This window comes from Coenobita brevimanus, chromosome 69, assembly GCF_032717465.1.
Source record: "Coenobita brevimanus isolate Jiangsu-jjx chromosome 69, ASM3271746v2, whole genome shotgun sequence".
NCBI lineage: Eukaryota > Metazoa > Arthropoda > Malacostraca > Decapoda > Coenobitidae > Coenobita > Coenobita brevimanus.
The window spans coordinates 1,942,949-1,963,983 of NC_137022.1; the positions used below are offsets into that span (position 1 = coordinate 1,942,949).

Below are 21,035 nucleotides of genomic sequence, written 5' to 3' on the forward strand. Positions count from 1 at the left end.
CCTGCCCTGCTCCCAACTCACACCCCCCTCTCTCATATACCTCTCCAATCCATCCCTCCATCTTATCCGTGGCCTCAGCCAGAAAGTGAGAAGTAGAAATGCTGGGGGTGGGGTTGCGAGAGGCAGACCGAAAAAGACCTGGGACGAGATCATTGAGTGTGACCTCAGGGATAAAGGGACTAAACAGGGAAGCTGCCAGAGATCGAGCAGCATGGACAGCCGCCATTAGATGACCAAGGCCGGCGCATGCAAGAAAAAACGAAACGAAACGAGCCACATGACACAACACACCACACCACCACCGCACGTGTTATCACCACACCACCACCGCACATGTTAAGTCGGGGGAGCGAGAAATGCAAGAATATACAATAAAAATTTAAATGCGTGAGTTAAAAGGGCAAAAAGGTGAAGACAATGACAGGCAGCCTCAGATGTTTCAGGAGTGGGTGTGTTTCAGGAGTGGGTGGGGTGGGTGTGGTTCAGGACTGGGTGGGGTGGGCGTGTTTAAGGAGTGGGTGCACATGTCACTGTCAGCCCGGGCACGCGCCGCGGACGTGCATTCCGGTAAGGCTACACTCATACAAGCAGCCAGGCAGTCAGTATGCGCCCAGCGGTTGCAGAGGGAGGTTGTGTAACGTCTCTCCCCAAGTGCCTTCTTCATGCTTTCCTGACCCGGGACAGCCAAAGGATATTCAACCTCTATCACATCTTTGAGCATCACTAACACTGGTGCAATTGAGACTTCTGGCCACACATACGCTACCTTTCCTTCGCGAGTGGCGTAAGGACTGATAAATATCGTGTGTAAACAGAAACATTGTGGATCGAGTGATATACAAGTACGATATTCAACGACATTCCAATCTCACCGTATCTTTGAGTACTGCTTAGAATACCGATATATATTTAGCGTTTTTCACGTATACACTGCCTTTCGCGTGTGAGTGGCACAAAGAATGCTACATGTGAATAGTTTGCGAGCACTCACACTGTAGCGAATGATCTATATATGCACGACATTCAACACACGCCAGACTAGTGAACTCTACCAAACGTAAACACCGGTACACACAGCTAAACGTTCTCGGCAGGCAGACTATCTCTTGTTTGTGAAGGGTGGATAGATACAAGTAATTAGTGAGGAGTAACGGTGTGTGCGGTATGTGTAGGGTGAAGATGGTGATGTTGGCAGTGGTGGTGGTGGTGATGAGTGTGGTGTGTGGTGGTGCAGCGGGATCCAACCACCTCTTATCCATCACCTCGTCCATCCCTCTCACCGGAGACCAGGTCAGTTGCAATCGCCATTTCTGCCTAAACAAATCCCATGACGCCTTCACGTGGTGGCACTGATACAATCGACCTGTGACACTTACCGGTTATACAAACGTCCCTCATCTCCCTCCCTATCCACTAAACAGATGATGGTGGACTGCATGATGTGCCTATACTTCGTTCATTTTAACATGAATTTTCGTCCTTTTACATCATATAATTCACTGAAACACTAAAACAATACTTCATCTACTTCACAGCGCTTCTTCATGACTAGCATTCTATTTTAGTGTTACTTTCCTATTACGGTTTAGTAGGGAGAAGAGATGGTAATTTTAGGCCTTGTTAAAATGAACAGAGTATCGTTCTTGTCCTTTCTACCATGCATCCAAAGACTTATTAAGGTTATATTGTTATTATTATTATTTTTTGGGGGGACAAGGGGAGGAGATGAAGGGCGGATCCATGAATATTTTCAAGGTGTTGCCATATTTTCCAAAGCAGTGATTTTACGCCGACAAAGAAAAAATTGTCAGCAAGGTTGGTTTGTGAGGGAGAAATAAACAGGATAGCCACTAAATAAAATAAAACAATAAATAATAAACACTAAACAAATAAACACAATAAATAAATAAATACAATAGCCACTAAAAGATCCATTTGATATACAGTATACACAGTTCTTGAAAACTTAGTATGATACCAGAGTTAGTTTCCAGGGCAGCTTAGGCAACACCCCTGTACCACTCACCCACATGGCGATACAGCCTTCACTAACTCCTTTATGCAACAAGTCTTTCCTTAGTTGCAATAAATAAATAATGACGAAAATAATAATGATGATGACGTTGACAATGATGATAATGATGACGATGATGATGATGATGATAGTGATGATAAAGATGTTGGTGATGATGACCATGATGATCACGCTGATAATGACGATAATGATGATGACGTTGATAATGATGATAACGATGACAATGATGATGATGACGCTGATAATGACGATAATGATGATAATGACGATAGTAATAATGATGATGATGATGACGATGATGATGACGCTGATAATGACGATAATGATGATGATGACGTTGATAATGACGATAATGATGATGATGGTGATAACTGACTGCTGCTGATGCTAAGATACTTTTGGCAGTTATAACTTTAAATCAACGGGTTTTTCGCCATATTTCCAGTCTCTATAAACAGGTCTGGGTGTTTAAGCAATCTCATGGTTAGCTACAGAATACAGTAATAATAATAATAATAATAATGATGATGATGATAATGATAATAATGGTGGTAGTAGTAGTAGTAGTAGTAGCAGTAATAATAATAATAATAATAATATCTAACCAAGGCTATCACACCGTGAGACGCAAAAAGCTGATTTAACGTAATTAGAACATGAGTCGGTACAATATTAAACTCTCTCTCTCTCTCTAAAACACACACACACACACACACACACACACACACACACACACACACACACACACACGAGTCGGTACAGTAGCTATTTATATACTTTGTTGCGGTGACCCCCCCCCCTCTCTCTCTCTCTCACACACACACACACGACTCGGTACATTATTTAAAAACTTCACTGCGATGACTTCTCTGTCTGTCTGTCTGTCTCTCTCTCTCTCTCTCTCTCACACACACACACACACACACACACACACACACACACACGAGAGTCGGTACAATAACTATTTATATACTTCGCTGCGATGACGTGTGTGTGTGTGTGTGTGTGTGTGTGTGTGTGTGTGTGTGTGTGCAGACCACCAAACCATTAACCCCATACCGCCAGAGTTGAGGGATTTTGCTGGAAGGGTGCTACACGTGCCGCCCTCCGCCTGTCGGCCCATAGTCGCGAAGCTCATAGGTCTCTACCCCGGAGTTCCCTTCCTTATTAAATTCTGAAAATGCCCAGTTCCGTCCTATACTGGGGACGTGGGGGGCAATGGGGTTAAAATTCGGACGGACGCCCAATAGTAAAGAAATTAAAGCTAGCTCAGAGTATAAATATTCTGAAGGAGGCCCAGTGGTAAAGAAATTAAAGCCTGCTCAAAGTATTACAATGCAGGACGTCCAGTTGTAAAGAAATTAAAGCTAGCTCACCCACTCTATTAAAGTTCGGAGGGACGCCCAGTAGTAAAGATATTAAAGCTAGCTCACAGTATTGAAATTGGGAAGGAAGCCCAGTAGTACAGAAATTAAAGCTAGCTCACAGTATTGAAATTGGGAAGGAAGCCCAGTACTAAAGAAATAATTTAAAGCTAGCTCAAAGTATACATAGTTTGAAGGACGCCAAGAAGTAAAGAAATTAAAGCTATCTCACCCAAACTTTTAAAATTCGGACGAACGGTCAGTAATCTATCTATCTATCTATTGCCAGACGCCTTAATCCCTTATATGGGGTGGCCACAAACAAATCGCCTCCACGTCACCTTGTCCCCCGCCATTTCACTGCCCTGCTCCCAATTCACACACACCCCTCTCTCATGTACCGTACCTCCACTCCATCCCTCCATCTCATCCTTGGCCTTCCCCTCCCTCGCTCCCCTTCCACCTCACTCACATACACTCTCCTCGTCCGTCTCCCGCTTTCCATCCTCTTCAGTAGTGAAGAAAATAAAGCTAGCTCAAAGCATTACAAGTCTGAAGGAGGCTCAGTAGTAAAGAAATTAAAGCTATCTCAACCAAACTGACGCCCAGTAGTAGTGAAATTAAAGCTATCTCTAACCCTTCCAGGTCGTAAAGCTGAGTTCAATCGCTTACCAGTCCTCTGCCTGTCGTGCGTTAAGACTACCAAAAGATACAGACAGATAGGGCTAGTTTTTTTTTTATTTTTATGCTAGGAAGAAGGAACCAAAGGCCATGAGCCCGCAGTAACAATTCCCTCCAAGAGAAAAACAAAATACAAGAAAGAGCCAAATTCAAGATCCGATCATTTCGAGATGCCTGGACACACTGCGTCTGAAAGACTGGAGATCATAGGCAGCAGGAAATACAGACAGAGGGAGACAGTTCCAGAGTTGACCTGTTGCATAAATGAAGGACTGGGAGTAACGGTTAACTCTTGCACAGTTTAAGGCTACGGGCATTATTCTCGTTGAGTTAGAAAGTGCTTTAGTGATCTGTTTAGTGTATTATTACTACTATTATTATTATTATTATTATTATTATTATGACAGAGAGAGAGGGGGGGAGAGAGAGAGACACCGTACATTAATCCATTAACTCCTAACACAGGCTATATCTAACAAGGGCTATATTTAACAAAGGCTAACTACATCTAACAAGGCTACGGTATATCTAACAAGGCTAATAGCAAACTTTCGCACAGGGATCTGGCAAGTTTTACTGATAATAGACAAAAACAAGAAAACTTTCCACAGGGATGTTGAAAGCTTTAATAATAATAATAATAATAATAATAATAATCCATGTTCTCCTCATTTGCCGTAACAGGAACGTAGGAGCATGGAGCTAGGTCAATAATAATAATAATAATAATAATCATAATAATAATAATGTAACAAATGCATAAAAACAATTAGCCTAAAGAATATCAGGTGTGAGGCAGGTATAAGAAAACGGGCCTACACTAGGAAAACCATGCCAGAGGTGAGGACGACAGGTGAGGAAGACAGAGGTGAGGAAGACAGGAGTGAGGAAGACAGGAGTGAGGAAGACAGAGGTGAGGAAGACAGGAGTGAGGAAGACAGAGGTGAGGAAGACAGGGGTGAGGAAGACAGGGGTGAGGAAGACAGGAGTGAGGAAGACAGAGGTGAGGAAGACAGGGGTGAGGATGACAGGGGTGAGGAAGACAGGAGTAAGGAAGACAGGGGTGAGGAAGACAGGGGTGAGGAAGACAGGAGTGAGGAAGACAGGGGTGAGGAAGACAGGGGTGAGGAAGACAGGAGTGAGGAAGACAGGGGTGAGGAAGACAGGAGTGAGGAAGACAGAGGTGAGGAAGACAGGGGTGAGGAAGACAGGAGTGAGGAAGACAGGGGTGAGGAAGACAGGGGTGAGGAAGACAGGTGAGGAAGACGGAGGTGAGGAAGACGGAGGTGAGGAAGACAGGGGTGAGGAAGCTTTACCGCACCAAGAACACGAATAACACACCTCTAGGAACGAAAAAAGTGAAAAAATAAATAAAAAAAGAGAAAGTGCTTGCATGCGGGTCCCACCGACGAAGGAATGCGACGCTCCCTCTCTCTCTCTCTCTCTCTCTCTCTCGGCATGAAAAACTTATTGATTGTCTTTATTTTGCTTTTTTTTTTAAGGTTTTAGTCTATTGGTCTTTAGATGAGAGAGAGAGTTACATATATACAGACCTTCATACTGTTACATGATATTCAAACCTTCATGTATACTTACTTTTGAACCGTAGAAGATTAGAGAGAGAGAGAGAGAGAGAGAGTTACATATATACAGACTTTCATACTGTTACATGATATTCAAACCTTAATGTATACTTACTTTTGAACCGTAGAAGATTAGAGAGAGAGAGAGAGATTCTAGTTGCCATCAAAACAGCTAACACCAAACGCACTCAAACATAAACACTGGCGCGTTATTGAGTAGTGGTGATTGTGGCGCGTTATTGAGTGTGGTAGTGATTGTGGCGCGTTATTGAGTGTGGTGGTGATTGTGGTACGTTATTGAGTGTGGTGGTGATTGTGGCGCGTTACTGAGTGTGGTAGTGATTGTGGCGCGTTATTTGAGTGCAGTGGTGATTGTGGCGCGTTACTGAGTAGTGGTGATTGTGGCGCGTTATTGAGTGTAGTGGTGATTGTGGCGCGTTATTGAGTAGTGGTGATTGTGGCGCGTTATTGAGTAGTGGTGACTGTGGCGCGTTATTGAGTGTAGTGGTGATTGTGGCGCGTTATTGAGTAGTGGTAGTGACTGTGGCGGGTTATTGAGTGTAGTGGTGATTGTGGTGCGTTATTGAGTGTAGTGGTGATTGATGCGTTATTGAGTGTGGTAGTGATTGTGGTGCGTTATTGAGTGTGGTAGTGATTGTGGTGCGTTACTGAGTGTGGTAGTGATTGTGGTGCGTTATTGAGTGTGGTAGTGATTGTGGCGCGTTATTGAGTGTGGTAGTGATTGTGGTGCGTTATTGAGTGTGGTAGTGATTGTGGTGCGTTATTGAGTGTGGTAGTGATTGTGGTGCGTTACTAAGTAGTTGTGATTGTCTTGCTGCTGGGTTATTGACGTTTAACCCCCCCTACACACACACACACACACACTATTACTCCTTTACACTTACTCCCACTACTATCCTCCCTCACTCACCCTCACCACCACCACTACCCTCTCACCCTCACCCTCACCACCACCACCACCCCCTTACCCTCACCCTCACCACCACCCCCTTACCCTCACTCTCACCACCACCCCCTTACCCTCACCCTCACCACCACCCCCTTACCCTCACCCTCACCACCACCCCCTTACCCTCACCCTCACCACCCCCTTACCCTCACTCTCACCACCACCCCCTTACCCTCACCCTCACCACCACCCCCTTACCCTCACTCTCACCACCACCCCCTTACCCTCACTCTCACCACCACCCCCTTACCCTCACCCTCACCACCACCCCCTTACCCTCACCCTCACCACCACCCCCTTACCCTCACTCTCACCACCACCCCCTTACCCTCACCCTCACCACCACCCCCTTACCCTCACCACCACCCCCTTACCCTCACCCTCACCACCACCCCCTTACCCTCACCCTCACCACCACCCCCTTACCCTTACCCTCACCACCACCCCCTTACCCTCACCACCACCCCCTTACCCTCACCCTCACCACTACCCCCTCACCCTCACCCTCACCACCACCCCCTTACCCTCACCCTCACCACCACCCCCTTACCCTCACCCTCACCACCACCCCCTTACCCTCACCCTCACCACCACCCCCTTACCCTCACCCTCACCACCACCCCCTTACCCTCACCCTCACCACCACCCCCTAACCCTCACCCTCACCACCACCCCTTACCCTAATGGCATAGGGTGAGAAATCGGTTGCGCCTCTTTCATCCACGAAACATCTCTCTCTCTCTCTCCCTCTCTCTCTCATAGCAGGGTGGCAATAGGGAAATCTGCTTTTTTCACGCATACGTTCGCTTCAGTACTCTCTCTCTCTCTCTCTCTCTTAAAATTCTGTGGTAACACTTTGATAAGAAATTGTAGGCAGTTCTTTACGTGATATTTTCTTCTTCTTCTTCTCTCTCTCTCTCTCTCTTACAAAACTGTGGTAAAACTTTAATAAGAGAAATTGTATGCAGTTCTCTACGTGTTTTCTTTTTCTTCTCCTCTCTCTCTCTCTCTCTCTCTCTCTCTCAGCGGAAATATCAAGAACGTGTTGGCTACGTTTCAGGCATTTGTGTGAACTGGGTATAATTATGATCTACGCCTGATTCACCTCAGGAAGTGCCTCTCGTGGTGACAGACTCGTAAACGAACTACACTGACCTTTCTACTACACTAACGTCTTTGGGTTTTATTCCTGATGCTGGCTAGGAAAAACCCTCCAGCCGGGAAGGGTTTAGGTGAGTCAGATAGGCCCGTGGGAAGGCGGGTGAGGGGAGGGGAAGGAGGGGGAGATACGAAGGAAGAGACAAGAAGGAGGGGAGAGGGGCGTGGAGGGGACGGAAGGGCAGGTATGAAGGAAAAGAGAGGAGGGAGGGGAAGAGGGGAGGGATAATGCTAATACACAGAGGACAAGGTTAAAAGACGAGAATTATGAAGGGTTTAATTATCAATGGTTCAGGCAAATGCCTGTTGAGTCCTTTATACAGTTTTTATGATCTTAGTAATGAACATGGAAGACCATATATATATATATATATATATATATATATATATATATATATATATATATATATATATATATATATATATATATATGATCATCATCATCATCCAATGCTATGTCGCCCCACAGAGGAGCGTAGGAACCCGGGGCAAGGCAAGTTGGTCCTGACATTTAAGATGAGAGTGACCAGCCTCACTTATCCCTGAGTGGCATTACATAAGCAATCAACCCCAACCATCCCTTGGATATAAACCTTCACCGGCTCAATCCGATTGGAGTGCAATAATTACCCACTAAACCACCAGGCGCCAAAATTTGGTTATATGGTTACCACCCAGCGTAGTAAATGGTTTCCTGGTGTACAGGAAACCATTTGGCTTGTCACTCAGTGTAGAGTCACCCACAAGCAGAAGGAAGAGGAAAGAATGAAGGAAAGAAAGACAGTAGAGGGAGTGTAAAGTTACCCGTAGGCAGAAGGACAAGGAAAGAATGAAGGAAAGGAAGACAGAAGAGGATGGAAGGAAAGAAGGATGAAGGAGAGGAAAGGACAGACACCCGACAGCAGCACTACACTGAGTGAGTGGATGGTGAGCGCCCCCACCTACCACATTATATATATATATATATATTCTGGAGGTGTGAAAGGTCAAAGCCAAAGCTATGGAAAGGGTAAGGTGCTGGTGACATATGGTGAAGGGTGGAGCACAACAGACTCGAGGTATACAGATGGTGCCGTGCGGGATGAATGCAGTCAGGTTCAAAGCTCTCTGGCTGCCTGTGAGCGGCGTGGCTTGAATGTAAATGTAGCTAGATACGAGTGCAGTGAATGCTGTTGAAGTGACTCTTTCTGGTGTGCTAGTGGATGGAGACTGGAGAGAGACTACAATTTTTGAAAGAGTTTAAGTATCGTGTTCTTGGAGTAGCAACAGAAAGAGGTAAATGTGTGAAGGACGGGAAGGACAGGATGGTTCACAGAAGATAAGTGGCCGGTGTTATGAAGCCACTGCTAATTAAACAGGTGTGTCGGTGCCCACAGCAGCGTCTGACTGCCACGCGTCGGTATGCAGTGAGTGTGACAAGAAAGAGATCCGTGGAAATACGAAGACTGTGTGTGGGATGGCTAGAGTGAACAGGAAAATATACACAAGAGTTCCATCGAATATCTGAAGTAAGGAAATTCTAAAATTGGCTGTGCATAGATAAGTTATAGACAGAATGGATAGTGGTGGGTAGTAAAAGGGTATATGAGAGTGGTAGTGAAGGCAGGATGAGGCGTGATAGGCCAGGAGGATGGATGAATGTTATAGATGGGTGTGTGAGAGAAGAGACAGAAGGAAGGAGACGAAGCTGAGGAATTGTCTATCTATCAATCTATCCATCTACTGCTAAGGAATTGTCTATCTATCAATCTATCTATCTACTGCTAAGGAATTGTCTTTCTATCTATCTATTGCTAAGGAATTGTCTCAATCTATCCATCTACTGCTAAGGAATTGTCTATCGATCAGACTATCAATCTATTGCTAAGGAACTGTCTATCGATCAGTCTATCTATCTACTGCTAAGGAATTGTCTATATATCAGTCTATCTATCCACTGCTAAGGAACTGTCTATCTATCAGTCTAGCTATCTATTGCCAAGGAACTGTCACTAGATCAAAATGGATATATGTACGTGTGTGTGTGTGTGTGTGTGTGTGTGTGTGTGTGTGTGTGTGTGTGTGTGTGTGTGTGTGTGTGTGTGTGTGTGTGTGTGTGAGATTTGGCACCCCTTTTTAAGGTGGCCTGACTCTACTGGATATGTTTATGTGAAGCTACAAAACGTGGTGAATGTTTTTGGAGTATCCGATAGAGCCAGGATTCCGGGGGCTTGAATGATGAGTGAATGGAAGCATGTCCCATTGGACTGGGTAAATTTGCGCTGTCTGGACATTGCTACTCCTCACCCTGCCCTAGGAAAGTCCGGATGATGATGATGATGATGATGATGATGATGATGATAATGATGAATTATCTAACAGCCCAGATTCTTGTCCTTTTGCAGCTTATTTCACGTAGCTCAGTGGCAGAAAAAGACAATGCAACAACTCCACATCTTCCCTTCTTCGTGACTAGCACTACATTTGAGTGTTAATCTGTCGCTACAAACCCAGCATTCAAGATGGAGGGATGGCAATTTTTGGCCATGTTGGAGTAAAAGGAGTAGGCCTATAGCTGTTACGTTTTCCACTCTAACTTGGCCTCAAATTGCCATCTCTCCATCTTGAATGCTGAGGTGTAGCAGTAGATTAACATTACAATGCAACAGGTCAACTCTGGAACTGTCTCCCTCTGTCTTTATTTCCTGCTTCCTATGATCTCCAGTCTTTCAAACGCAGTGTGTCCAGGCATCTCGAAATGATCAGATCTTGAATTTCTCTCTCTCTCTTAGAAGGAACAGTTTGCGGGCTCCTGGCCTTTGGTTCCTTCTTCCTGGCGTTAAAAAAAAAAATATGATGCTAGTCACGAAGAAGTGCTATGGAAATGTTGAACCTATCACTTTCTCCGCCACTGAGCTACGTGAAATTAGATGCAAAGGGACGAAAATCTGGGCCAGGTTAAGGTGAAAGGAGTATAGTATTGTGTATCTGACAGGCTGCTGGTGAGGTGAACGGTCTGGTGCCTTTCCTGGAGTGTGGTTACCTCTTCTGCCAAGCCAGTACCGTCACCGTCAACGATACTGTGCACTACTGGGACTACCACGTTCAGTAAGTACCGCTACACCGTTACACACTGCCACGTTGTCAGTACCTACGTTCAGTAAGTACTTCCCACCTTCCTTAAGTACCTAAAGCGTTCAGTAAGTACCTCCCACCTTCAGTAAGTACCTCCCACCTTCAGTAAGTACCTTCCACCTTCAGTAGGTACCTCCCACCTTCCGTAAGTAACTACAACCTTCAGTAAGTACCTACAACCTTCAGTAAGTACCTCCCACCATCAGTAAGTCCCTTTCTCCTTTCGTGAGTACCTCCCACCTTCCGTAAGTACCGCATTTACCAGCTGCCACCCTTCAGTACCTACACTATATCACGTTCTGTAAGTACCACCTTAATCAGTCAACGGCCATCACGTTCTGTAAGTAGGTGCCACGTTCCGTAAGTACACTGCACTCCATTCAGTAAAGTAACATAATTTTGCTAGCTGCTACGTCCTTTATTTACGTATATTACTAAGGACAAGAAGCACTACTAGGATTACGATGTTCAGTAAGTACACACACACACACACACACACACACACACACACACACACACACACACACACACACACTACAGGGGAGAAGGAAAAGGGGTGACATGATAATGCTATATAAATGCATATCAGGGAAGGTGAAAATAGACATAAATGATTACTTAACCTATGGGGAAGCATCAGCAAGAGGACACTGCAAAAAAACTGCATAAGAGAGGCGATAAAGACGTAAGGAAATTTAGTTTCCCAAATAGAGCAATTGATCAATGGAATGCACTACCGAATGAAATAGTGTGTGCCAAAACAATTCACAAATTTAAGAATATGTACGATAAATATGGTTTAAGACACGGGACAGTACGAGCTTGACTCATTCCTGTAAAGATACAATTAGGTAAGAACACACACACACACACACACACACACACACACACACACACACACACACACTACTGTAATCCTAAGTACAATCATCAGTAAGTACAATAACAACACTACGCATTACTATTACCATCACATTCAGTAACCCCACGTTCACTCAGTACCACCCTCAGTAATATACCACGATCAGTAAAATAACATACAACTTCGCTAAAAATGTGCACACGTGGATAGTTACGTCTTAAATTTGCTCTCTCCCCCTCTTTTCAAACGTTCAAATATCTGGTCGTTGAAGACAAACAGAAAACGGAAGGTAACGTCTTTTACGGGGAAACAGATAACAACCTTCCCGCCAACGGAGTGACTCACTGGAAAAAATCTTTATCCCGGGACGGTTCCTTGTAATATGATGATGTGCACTGGTCTCTCTCTCTCTCTCTCTCTGAGTGTTTGCAAATCGCTGTATACTGTATCTGTTTTTCCTGTCTAATCGCGTCTAAGAGCTGTATTCTAAGTGGCAATGTAGCGCTTCGTTGCACCTTTTCCTTAGCGATTTATTCTAAAGCTTATACCTAATGGAGGTGACGAGATCTGTTTCTGCTGTCTGATCCCGTCTAAGAGCTGTATTTTAAGTGGCAGTGTAGCGCTCCGTTGCACTTTTTCCTTAGCGATTTGTTCTAAAGCTTATACTACTGGAAGTGACGAGACCTAACTTCTTTCGCCTCTGACAGCGCTCGGGTCGTCTGTTTGAGTTAAAGGCATTCCTAGACGATCTCTTACCCTCTTCCTGGACTAAAAATTACCTAGCCTCGGGTCCCTACGCTTCGAAGTAATGTGTCATGAACGTTTAAATTTCTGAGTACGTGACGTAATAACCGCTTCATGAGATACGGTGACGCAAGACCGTTACGGCGGTCAGAACGACAGACACGTCACAGGATTTCGCGGACTCTGTATCAGCTTTTTCCTGCGTTTTTGTCATTGTGTTCAGTTCACCACATCTGTTTTCCTCCTTTTCCTGAATTAATTTGCCTCACCCCACCCCTTAGCTGGAAAGAGTGCTGCGGTGATGAAGAAAATGGGAGAAATGGAGTTCCTCCGAGCTAAGCCCTGTATTGGACTATATAGCCCCGCTAGGGTTACAGGAGGGAGCTACCCCTCCCAGCGCGGCAGCCCGGGCGAGGCTCGAACTTGCATGGGGTGATGAAGAGAGTGAAGGCAGTTGGGGTCCCGCCTTCCGCTGCGGCTGGCTGATGTTTGAAAGTACAGTATGATGATGATGATGATAAAGTTTGTCGTATATGTCACTTGGGAGTTACTGATGGCTTTGGTGATTATAATGATGATGATGATGAAGGTGATTTCTTTTTATTTTGTATTTTTTATGAGGAAGGAAAAACATAAAAAAAAAAAATAATCCATACGCCAGATTACGGGTGTCCTCCATTCGTAAAAAACCTGTAACAATTGAACAGCTATAGGTTGATGCTTGGGGGGAAACCACTCTGGGGCAGCGACCTCTAAAGATATGCAGCCTGGGGTATAAAAGAACTCGGATAAGCAGGTACATGATGACACTGACGATTTGATTTTATTTTTTTATTGCCAGACGCCATAATCCCAAGGGGTGGCCACCTGACTCTGAGTTATTTGTTTTACAGGGAGGGGCACTAATCCTCCACCAACTCACTTGCTGACACGTAGGGAGCACGTATGGTTTGGTTATATGGTTACCACCCAGCGTTGTAAATGGTTTCTTGGCTTACAGGAAACCAGTTGGCTTGTCACTCAATGCAAAGCCACCTGTAAAGGAAAGAAAAGTACTAAGAAGTGACAGGAAAGACGGGAGACATAGGAAGAGAGGAGATACATGATGATACTGATGATGATGATGATGAACGAAATTTACCAAGTATTTTTATCCTAAAGATTTGGTCCAACTATCTGCTATTTTTCAGCCAGGTGTTGTTGCAAAATACTATGATAACGATAAGTCGTGGCTCAGTGGGTTTTGGCACTCCACTCTGGACGAAGGGTCGGAGGTTCAAGTCCACCCAAGGGTCACTGGTATACATCAGGAAGGGCATCCGGTCACAGAGTGCTACACGCTCCAAACCTAAGTCCTCCACCCAGGGGCAACGCCTTAGCCCTTATCGAAAAAAGGGTACACGGTATAAAACTCCAGAAAAATAAATAAATGAAATTAGATACAGCTAGGATTCCGGGGGCTTGAATGGTGAGTGAATGGAAGCGTGGCCCACTGGATTGGGCAAATTTGGGCTGTCTGGACGTTGCTACTCCTCACCCTTGCCCTAGGGTGGGAAAGGAGGTCCGGATGATAATGATGATGGTGATAAATGAAATAATAATGATGATGATGATGTCAGATGATAATAATAATAATAATAATAATAATAGTAATAATAATAATAATGATGATTATAATAATGATGATGATAATGATAATACCAATAATAATAATAATAATAATAATAATAATAGAGTAATAATAATAATAATAACAATAATAATAATAATAACAATGAGTAATAATAATAATAATATTATTAGTAGTAGTAGTAGTAGTATTAATATTATTATTATTATTATTAGTATTATTATTATTAATGCTAATGTCAAGATACTAAACCAATATCTTGCCTTTCAGTTGGGAGTTACCAAGCGGCGTAGGGGGTGACAAAATAATAATAATAATAATAATAATAATAATAATAATAATAATAACAATAATAATAGTAGTAGTAGCAGTAGTAGTAGTAGTAGTAGTAGTAATAATAATAATAATAACTAATAATAACAATAATAATAATAATAATAATAATAATAACAATAATAATAATAATAATGCTGATATCAGATACTAAACCAATATTTGTTGCCTTTCAGTTGGGAGTTACCAAGCGGCGTGGGGGGTGACAAAATAATAATAATAAAAATAATAACAATAATAATAATAATAATGATGATGTCAGACACTATGATAATAATAATAATAATAATAATAATAATAATAATAATAATAATGCCGTAATAAAAATAATAACAATAATAATAATAATAATAATGATGACGTCAGACACTGATAAAAATAATAATAATAATAATAATAATAATAATAATAATAATAACAATAATAATAATAATAATAATGTCGATACTAAACCAATATGTTGTTGCCTTTCAGCTGGGAGTTACCTAGCGGCGTGGGGGGTGACAAAATAATAATAATAATAATAATAATAACAAAAATAATAGTAGTAGTAGTAGTAGTATTAGTAGTAATAATAATAATAATAATAAATAATAATAATAATAATAATAATAATCTATCTATCTATAGCCCGACGCCCTAATCCCGCAAAGGGTGGCCGCAGACAAAACGCCTCCAAGTCACTGTCACCCACCATTTGACTACCCTCTCCCCAACTCACCCCCCCCCTCCCTCATATACCTCTCAACTCCATCCCTCCACCTCATCCTTGGTCTACCCCTCCCTCTCCCTCCCTCCACCTCACCTACATACACCCTCTTAGTCAGTCTTTCATTCTCCATTCTCTCCACATGTCCAAACCACCTCAGTGTATTTCTCCTAATCTTCTCAACCACATCCACATCCACCCCACAACGTTCCTTCACTTCTTCATTCGTCAACCTGTCCCTCCACGTCACTCCACATGCTCCTCTCAAGTAACTCATTTCCACTGCTCTCACTCTTGACTTGTTCCACTCTTGCAAGGTCCATGCCTCGCTTCCATAAGTCAGGGTAGGGATCACAATACTATCATGCAGTGATTTCTTAACTTCCATACTCACCTCCCTATTTCTCATCACTTAATAATAATAATACCAAAAATAATAATAATAATAATAATAATAATAATAGTAATAAATAATAATAATAATAATAATAATAATAATAATACCAATAATAATAATAAAAATAACAATAATAATAATAATAATAACAATAGTAATAATAATAATGTCGATAGTAAAGCAATATGTTGTTGGCTTTCAGCTGGGAGTTACCCAGCGGCGTGGGGATGGACGACACAGTGTTCATGGTGGGCAACAGGTACCACATGCCACGCGCCTACCTCGTCTTCAAAGGCTTCCTCGCCAACCACACGGGCCAGTACAAGTGTCAACTCTACCAGCGACGCACCACGCTCCTCGATACACTCAATGTCTCCCTCAAGCTCCACGATGCGCCCGCCACCAGACCCTGCACCAATACACTTCGCTAACACACACACACACACACACACACACACACACACACACACACACACTCAATGTCTCCCTGAAGCTTCATGATGCACCCGCCACCAGACCCTGCACCAATACACTACGCTAGTACACACACACACACACACACACACACTCAATGTCTCCCTGAAGCTTCATGATGCGCCCGCCACCAGACCCTGCACCAATACACTACGCTAACACACACACACACACACACACACACACACACACACACACACACACACACACTAAAGCTTCATGATGCACCCGCCACCAGACCTTGTACCAACACACACACACACACACACACACACGATCTCCTGTATCAATAATTATGTAGGAATGGCGTGGGCAACTGGGCATGCTTTTTCCGACTCTGGTAGGGTCGTAGGTTACTCTAAGTCGCTTTAGATATTCCGTAGCATCTTCTCCATAGCTATTTATTCTGTACATTACGCCTCAGTATCCTATCTGTCTATCTATTGCCAGACGCCTTAAGCCCGTACGGGGTGGCCACAAGCAAATCGCCTCCATGTCGCCCTGTCCCCCACCATTTCACTGCCTTGCTCCCAGCTCACACCCCCCTCTCTCATATACCTCTCCACTCCATCCCTCAGTATCCTCTTGCTCGTTATTGATGCAGTTTTTGATTGTTGCCCATCAAATCCACTCCCTCTGGTTAGACCTATCAACCACAGACAAGGAACCCCCCATGCAGAGTCGTCCCGTACAGTGAATGGATGTTCCCTTGCGGCTGACAGCGACTCGCCAAAGTGAGGAGCGGGGAAATGTGTGATTTGGGTTCCTGGGTGGATGCCACACTTGCATCTCTCAACCCAGTTAACAGGGGCACCACAGAAGGCTCCATCCACTTCGTCCCGTGATCTGGTTATATGGTTACCACCCAGCGTTGTGAATGGTGTGCTGGGTTACAGGAAATAGACTTGTCACTCAGTGTAGAGTCACCTGAAGTGGAAAGAAGCGTAACAGGACGAGAAAGGAAAGAAAGGGGGAAGTAGGAAGAGAGGAAGGCAGACACAGAAGACAAAGGTGAAGGAAGACGTAGGCAGCAATACAGGCAAGAGACTGTAATAGGTGAAATAAATCGCTGAAGAAGAGCTGTTAAGGAGTGTCTGATACCATCTAGAATACAGCCCTTTGTTGGCTCGGCGACTGTGAGGCTTGAAGAACAATGAGGGAGAAGGAAGATTATTTTTCTCCAGCAATTCCTACTGTTAACTTATTATTGTTATTATTATTATTAATACTACTACTACTACTGTTATTATTATTAGTATTAGTATTATTACTACTACTACTACCGTTATTATTATTAGTATTATTAGTATTATTATTATTACTACTACTACTACTGTTATTATTATTATTATTATTATTAGTATTAGTATTATTACTACTACTACTACCGTTATTATTATTAGTAGTATTATTATTATTACTACTACTACTACTGTTATTATTATTATTATTATTATTATTATTATTATTACTACTACTACTACTGTTATTATTATTATTATTACTACTACTACTACTGTTATTATTATTATTATTATTATTACTACTACTACTGTTATTATTATTATTATTATTATTACTACTACTAGTTATTATTATTATTATTACTACTACTACTACTGTTATTATTATTTTTATTATCACTACTACTACTACTACTAGTTATTATTATCATTATATTATTATTATTTATAGGCCATACCACGTTGAGTACACCGCTTCCCGTCCGATCAGCGAAGTTAAGCAACGCTGGGTCTGGTTAGTACTTGGATGGGTGACCGCCTGGGAACACCAGATGCTGTTGGCATCCCTACGTGTCAAGTGGGGTTGGTGGAGGATTAGTGCCCCTCCCTGTAAAACAATTAACTCTAAGCCATTGGCCACCCCGTCTGGGATACATGGCGTCTGGCAATGAATTATTATTATTATTGTTGTTGTTATTATAATAATATTATTATTGCTATGTGGAGAGGATGGACAGCGAGAGACTGACGAGGACAGTGTATGTGAGTGAGGTGCGGGAGACGGGAGACAAGGAGGGGAAGACCGAGGATGAGATGGATGGAGTGAAGAGGTATTGAGAGTGTGGGGTGTGAGCAGGGGAAGGGCAGGGCGACAAGGAGGCGATTTGTTTGTGGCCACCCCTTACTGGATTAAGGCGTCTGGCTATAGACATTGTTATTATTATTATTATTGCCGTATTATCATCATTATTATTATTATTATTATTATTATTATTGCCGTATTATTATTATTATTACTATTATTATTATTACCGTATTATTATTATTATTATTATTGCCGTATTATTATTATTATTATTACCATTATTATTATTATTGCCGTATTATTATTATTATATTATTAACCTATTATTATTATTATTTTTATTATTATTATTATTATTCTTGATTCTTCCTTTCAGCTAACGTGTGAAGCAGTGTTCAACTCCTCTTCACTATCAATCTGTTATATATCATTAGAATAACATAATGCTATACTCTGTTCACTTTAACTTGGCCTAAAACTGCCATCCCTCCATCTTAAACGCTGGGCTATAACAACAGATTAACACTAGAATATGATGCTAGTCACGAGGAAGTGCTAAAGGAACGATGTAGAGCCACACAATATTGTCCTTTTCTGCCACTGAGCTACGTGCAATAAGCTGCAGAGGATGAAGAAATAAGCTGCAAAGGATGAGGAAATAAGCTGCAAAGGATGAGGAAATAAGCTGCAAAGGATGAGGAAATAAGCTGCAGAGGATGAGGAAATAAGCTGCAAAGGATGAAGGAATAAGCTGTTGAGAATGAAGAAATAAGCTGCAAAGGATGAAGAAATAAGCTGCAAAGGATGAAAATAATAAGCTGCAAAGGATGAATATAATAAACTGCAAAGGATGAAGAAATAAGCTGCAAAGGATGAAGAAATAAGCTGCAAAGGAGGACAATTTTGACCAAGTACTAGTGAACGGAGTATGGTAAACGCTGTCACCCTGTAAATGATCTTGAGGTGACCAGTACTGTGTGATTATAAGGCTGTGTGTTACTCTGCTTTAAGAATTTATTGAATATTATGCTCTTATGACTGTATTGTAAGTTTGAGTAAATTTAGATATTTGTACTACGGTTTGTTTTACCTATTTTGGGGGGATTATTATTTCTGACACACACACACACACACACACACACACACACACACACACACACACACACACACTTTCTAAAACATTCGATATTCTAGGAACATATATATTTACACACACACACACACACACACACACACACACACACACACACACACACACACTGCAAACCACAGACTCACGAAAAAGCAGTAATCAACGAAACTTAACTCATCAAACTAGCCAAAGAATAAAATGCAGAATGACAGTATTGCTAGACGTAAAACAGAGTCAGTTCAAGATACAGAAAGCCTGATGCAGTGATTCCCAGCAGCGTGAAACAGGTGGAAACGCTCTCACCATTGATCTCATTAAGGAGGCGGGGTATTTGGCATAAAACAAAAAGCATTACTATTTACGAAAGGCTTTGGAGTCGTATGGTAAGTGATTCATGTATGGCTAATGCTTCTCTTCTTCCCCGCCAGGCGATTTGTTATGTTACGGGCACGGTTTAGAGTAACCAATGTCTACTTTGCACCATTTATTTTTCTCCTACTCCCACTGCCACATGTGCCCACACCAGCAGACTGAGCCCTCCCCACAAAACACATGATACCATCCTGCGAGTTTCTTGTGCAGCACTATTTAGTCTGGTAGAAAGACAGAGCTGGGCAGGATGTGCAGCACGTTAGGGTGATAATTGATGCAGATGGCAATGTACTGACAAGTGAGGAGAGTGTACTAAGAAAGTGGAAGGAGTATTTCGAAGAGTTGATGAATACAGAAAATATGAGATGGAAGGTTGGAAGAGTTGGAGGTAGTGAGTCAGGAAGTGCAAGAGATCAGCAGAGAGGAAGTGAGGAATGCCATGAGGAGGATGAAGGATGACAAGGCAGTGGGCCCAGATGGTATACCAGTGGAAACATGGAGAAGCTTAGGAGAGATGGCTGTGAAGTGGTTTACCAGATTGTTTAACAAAATCCTGGAGGGTGAGAGGATGCCGGAGTGGTGAAGAAAAAGTATTCTAGTTCCGATTTTCAAGAACAAGGGTGATGTGCAGTGCTGCAGCAACTACAGAGGTATAAAGCTGATCAGCCATGCAATGAAGATATAGGAAGGAATGGTGGAAGCTAGGCTGAGAAGAGAAGTGAGGATCTGCGAGGAGCAATTTGGTTTCATGCCAGGGAGAAGTACTACAGACGCCATAGTTGCTTTTCAAGGTGGAGGTGGGAGTGCATCAAGGATCCACTTTGAGCCACTTCTTGTTTGCAATGGTGATGGACACATTGACAGATGAGATTAGACAGGAGCCTCCGTGGACGATGGTGTTTGCGGACGACATTGTGGTATGTAATGAGAGCCGGGAGGAAGCTGAGGCAGAGCTGGAGAGATGGAGATATACACTGGAGAGAAGGGGAATGAAAGTAAGCAGAAGCAAGACTCAGTACATGTGTGTAAATGAGAGTGATGACAGGGGAACCGTGAGGCTGCAAGGTGTAGAGGTGGCAAAGGTAGATGAATTCAAATACTTGGGGTCAACTGTATACAAAGTAACGGAGAGTGTGGTAGAGAGGTAAAAATGAGACTGCAGGCGGGATGGAGTGGGTAGAGAAAGGTGACAGGAGTGATCTGTGACAGAAGGGTCTCTGCAGAAATGAAAGGGAAAGTTTCTAAGACTGTAGTGAGGCCAGCCATGTTGTACGGAATGGAGACAGTACCACTGACAAAAAAACAGGAGGCACAGTTGGAGGTAGCAGAATTGAAGATGTTGCGTTTTTCATTAGGAGTGACGAGGTTGGACAAAATTAGAAATGAACATATTAGAGGGACAGCACACGTAAGTCAGTTTGGGGACAA

At 42.8% G+C, this 21,035-nt stretch overlaps 1 protein-coding gene and 1 non-coding gene across 2 annotated transcripts; both read left to right on the forward strand.

The window, feature by feature from the left end:
- The first annotated feature begins 1,179 nt into the window (after window positions 1-1,179).
- Window positions 1,180-16,052, forward strand: LOC145406030 (uncharacterized). The gene is made up of 3 exons (XM_080277217.1): window positions 1,180-1,290; window positions 10,766-10,878; window positions 15,783-16,052. Exons 1-3 carry the CDS (start codon window positions 1,180-1,182, stop codon window positions 16,009-16,011), a joined length of 453 nt encoding a protein of 150 aa, XP_080133343.1. The 3' UTR covers window positions 16,012-16,052.
- A 1,690-nt stretch (window positions 16,053-17,742) lies between these two features.
- LOC145406241 (5S ribosomal RNA) lies at window positions 17,743-17,861 on the forward strand. The gene has a single exon (XR_013898516.1). It is a non-coding gene; the product is annotated as a 5S ribosomal RNA (ribosomal RNA).
- The last annotated feature ends 3,174 nt before the right edge of the window (window positions 17,862-21,035 follow it).

Coding starts and splice junctions, on each gene's coding strand:
- LOC145406030 (XM_080277217.1), top strand. CDS start 1,180: ATGGTGATGTTGGCAGTGGTGGTGGTGGTGATGAGTGTGGTGTGTGGT. Junction 1,291..10,765: donor TCCCTCTCACCGGAGACCAG/GTCAGTTGCAAT, acceptor TGTATCTGACAG/GCTGCTGGTGAGGTGAACGG. Junction 10,879..15,782: donor TACTGGGACTACCACGTTCA/GTAAGTACCGCT, acceptor GTTGGCTTTCAG/CTGGGAGTTACCCAGCGGCG.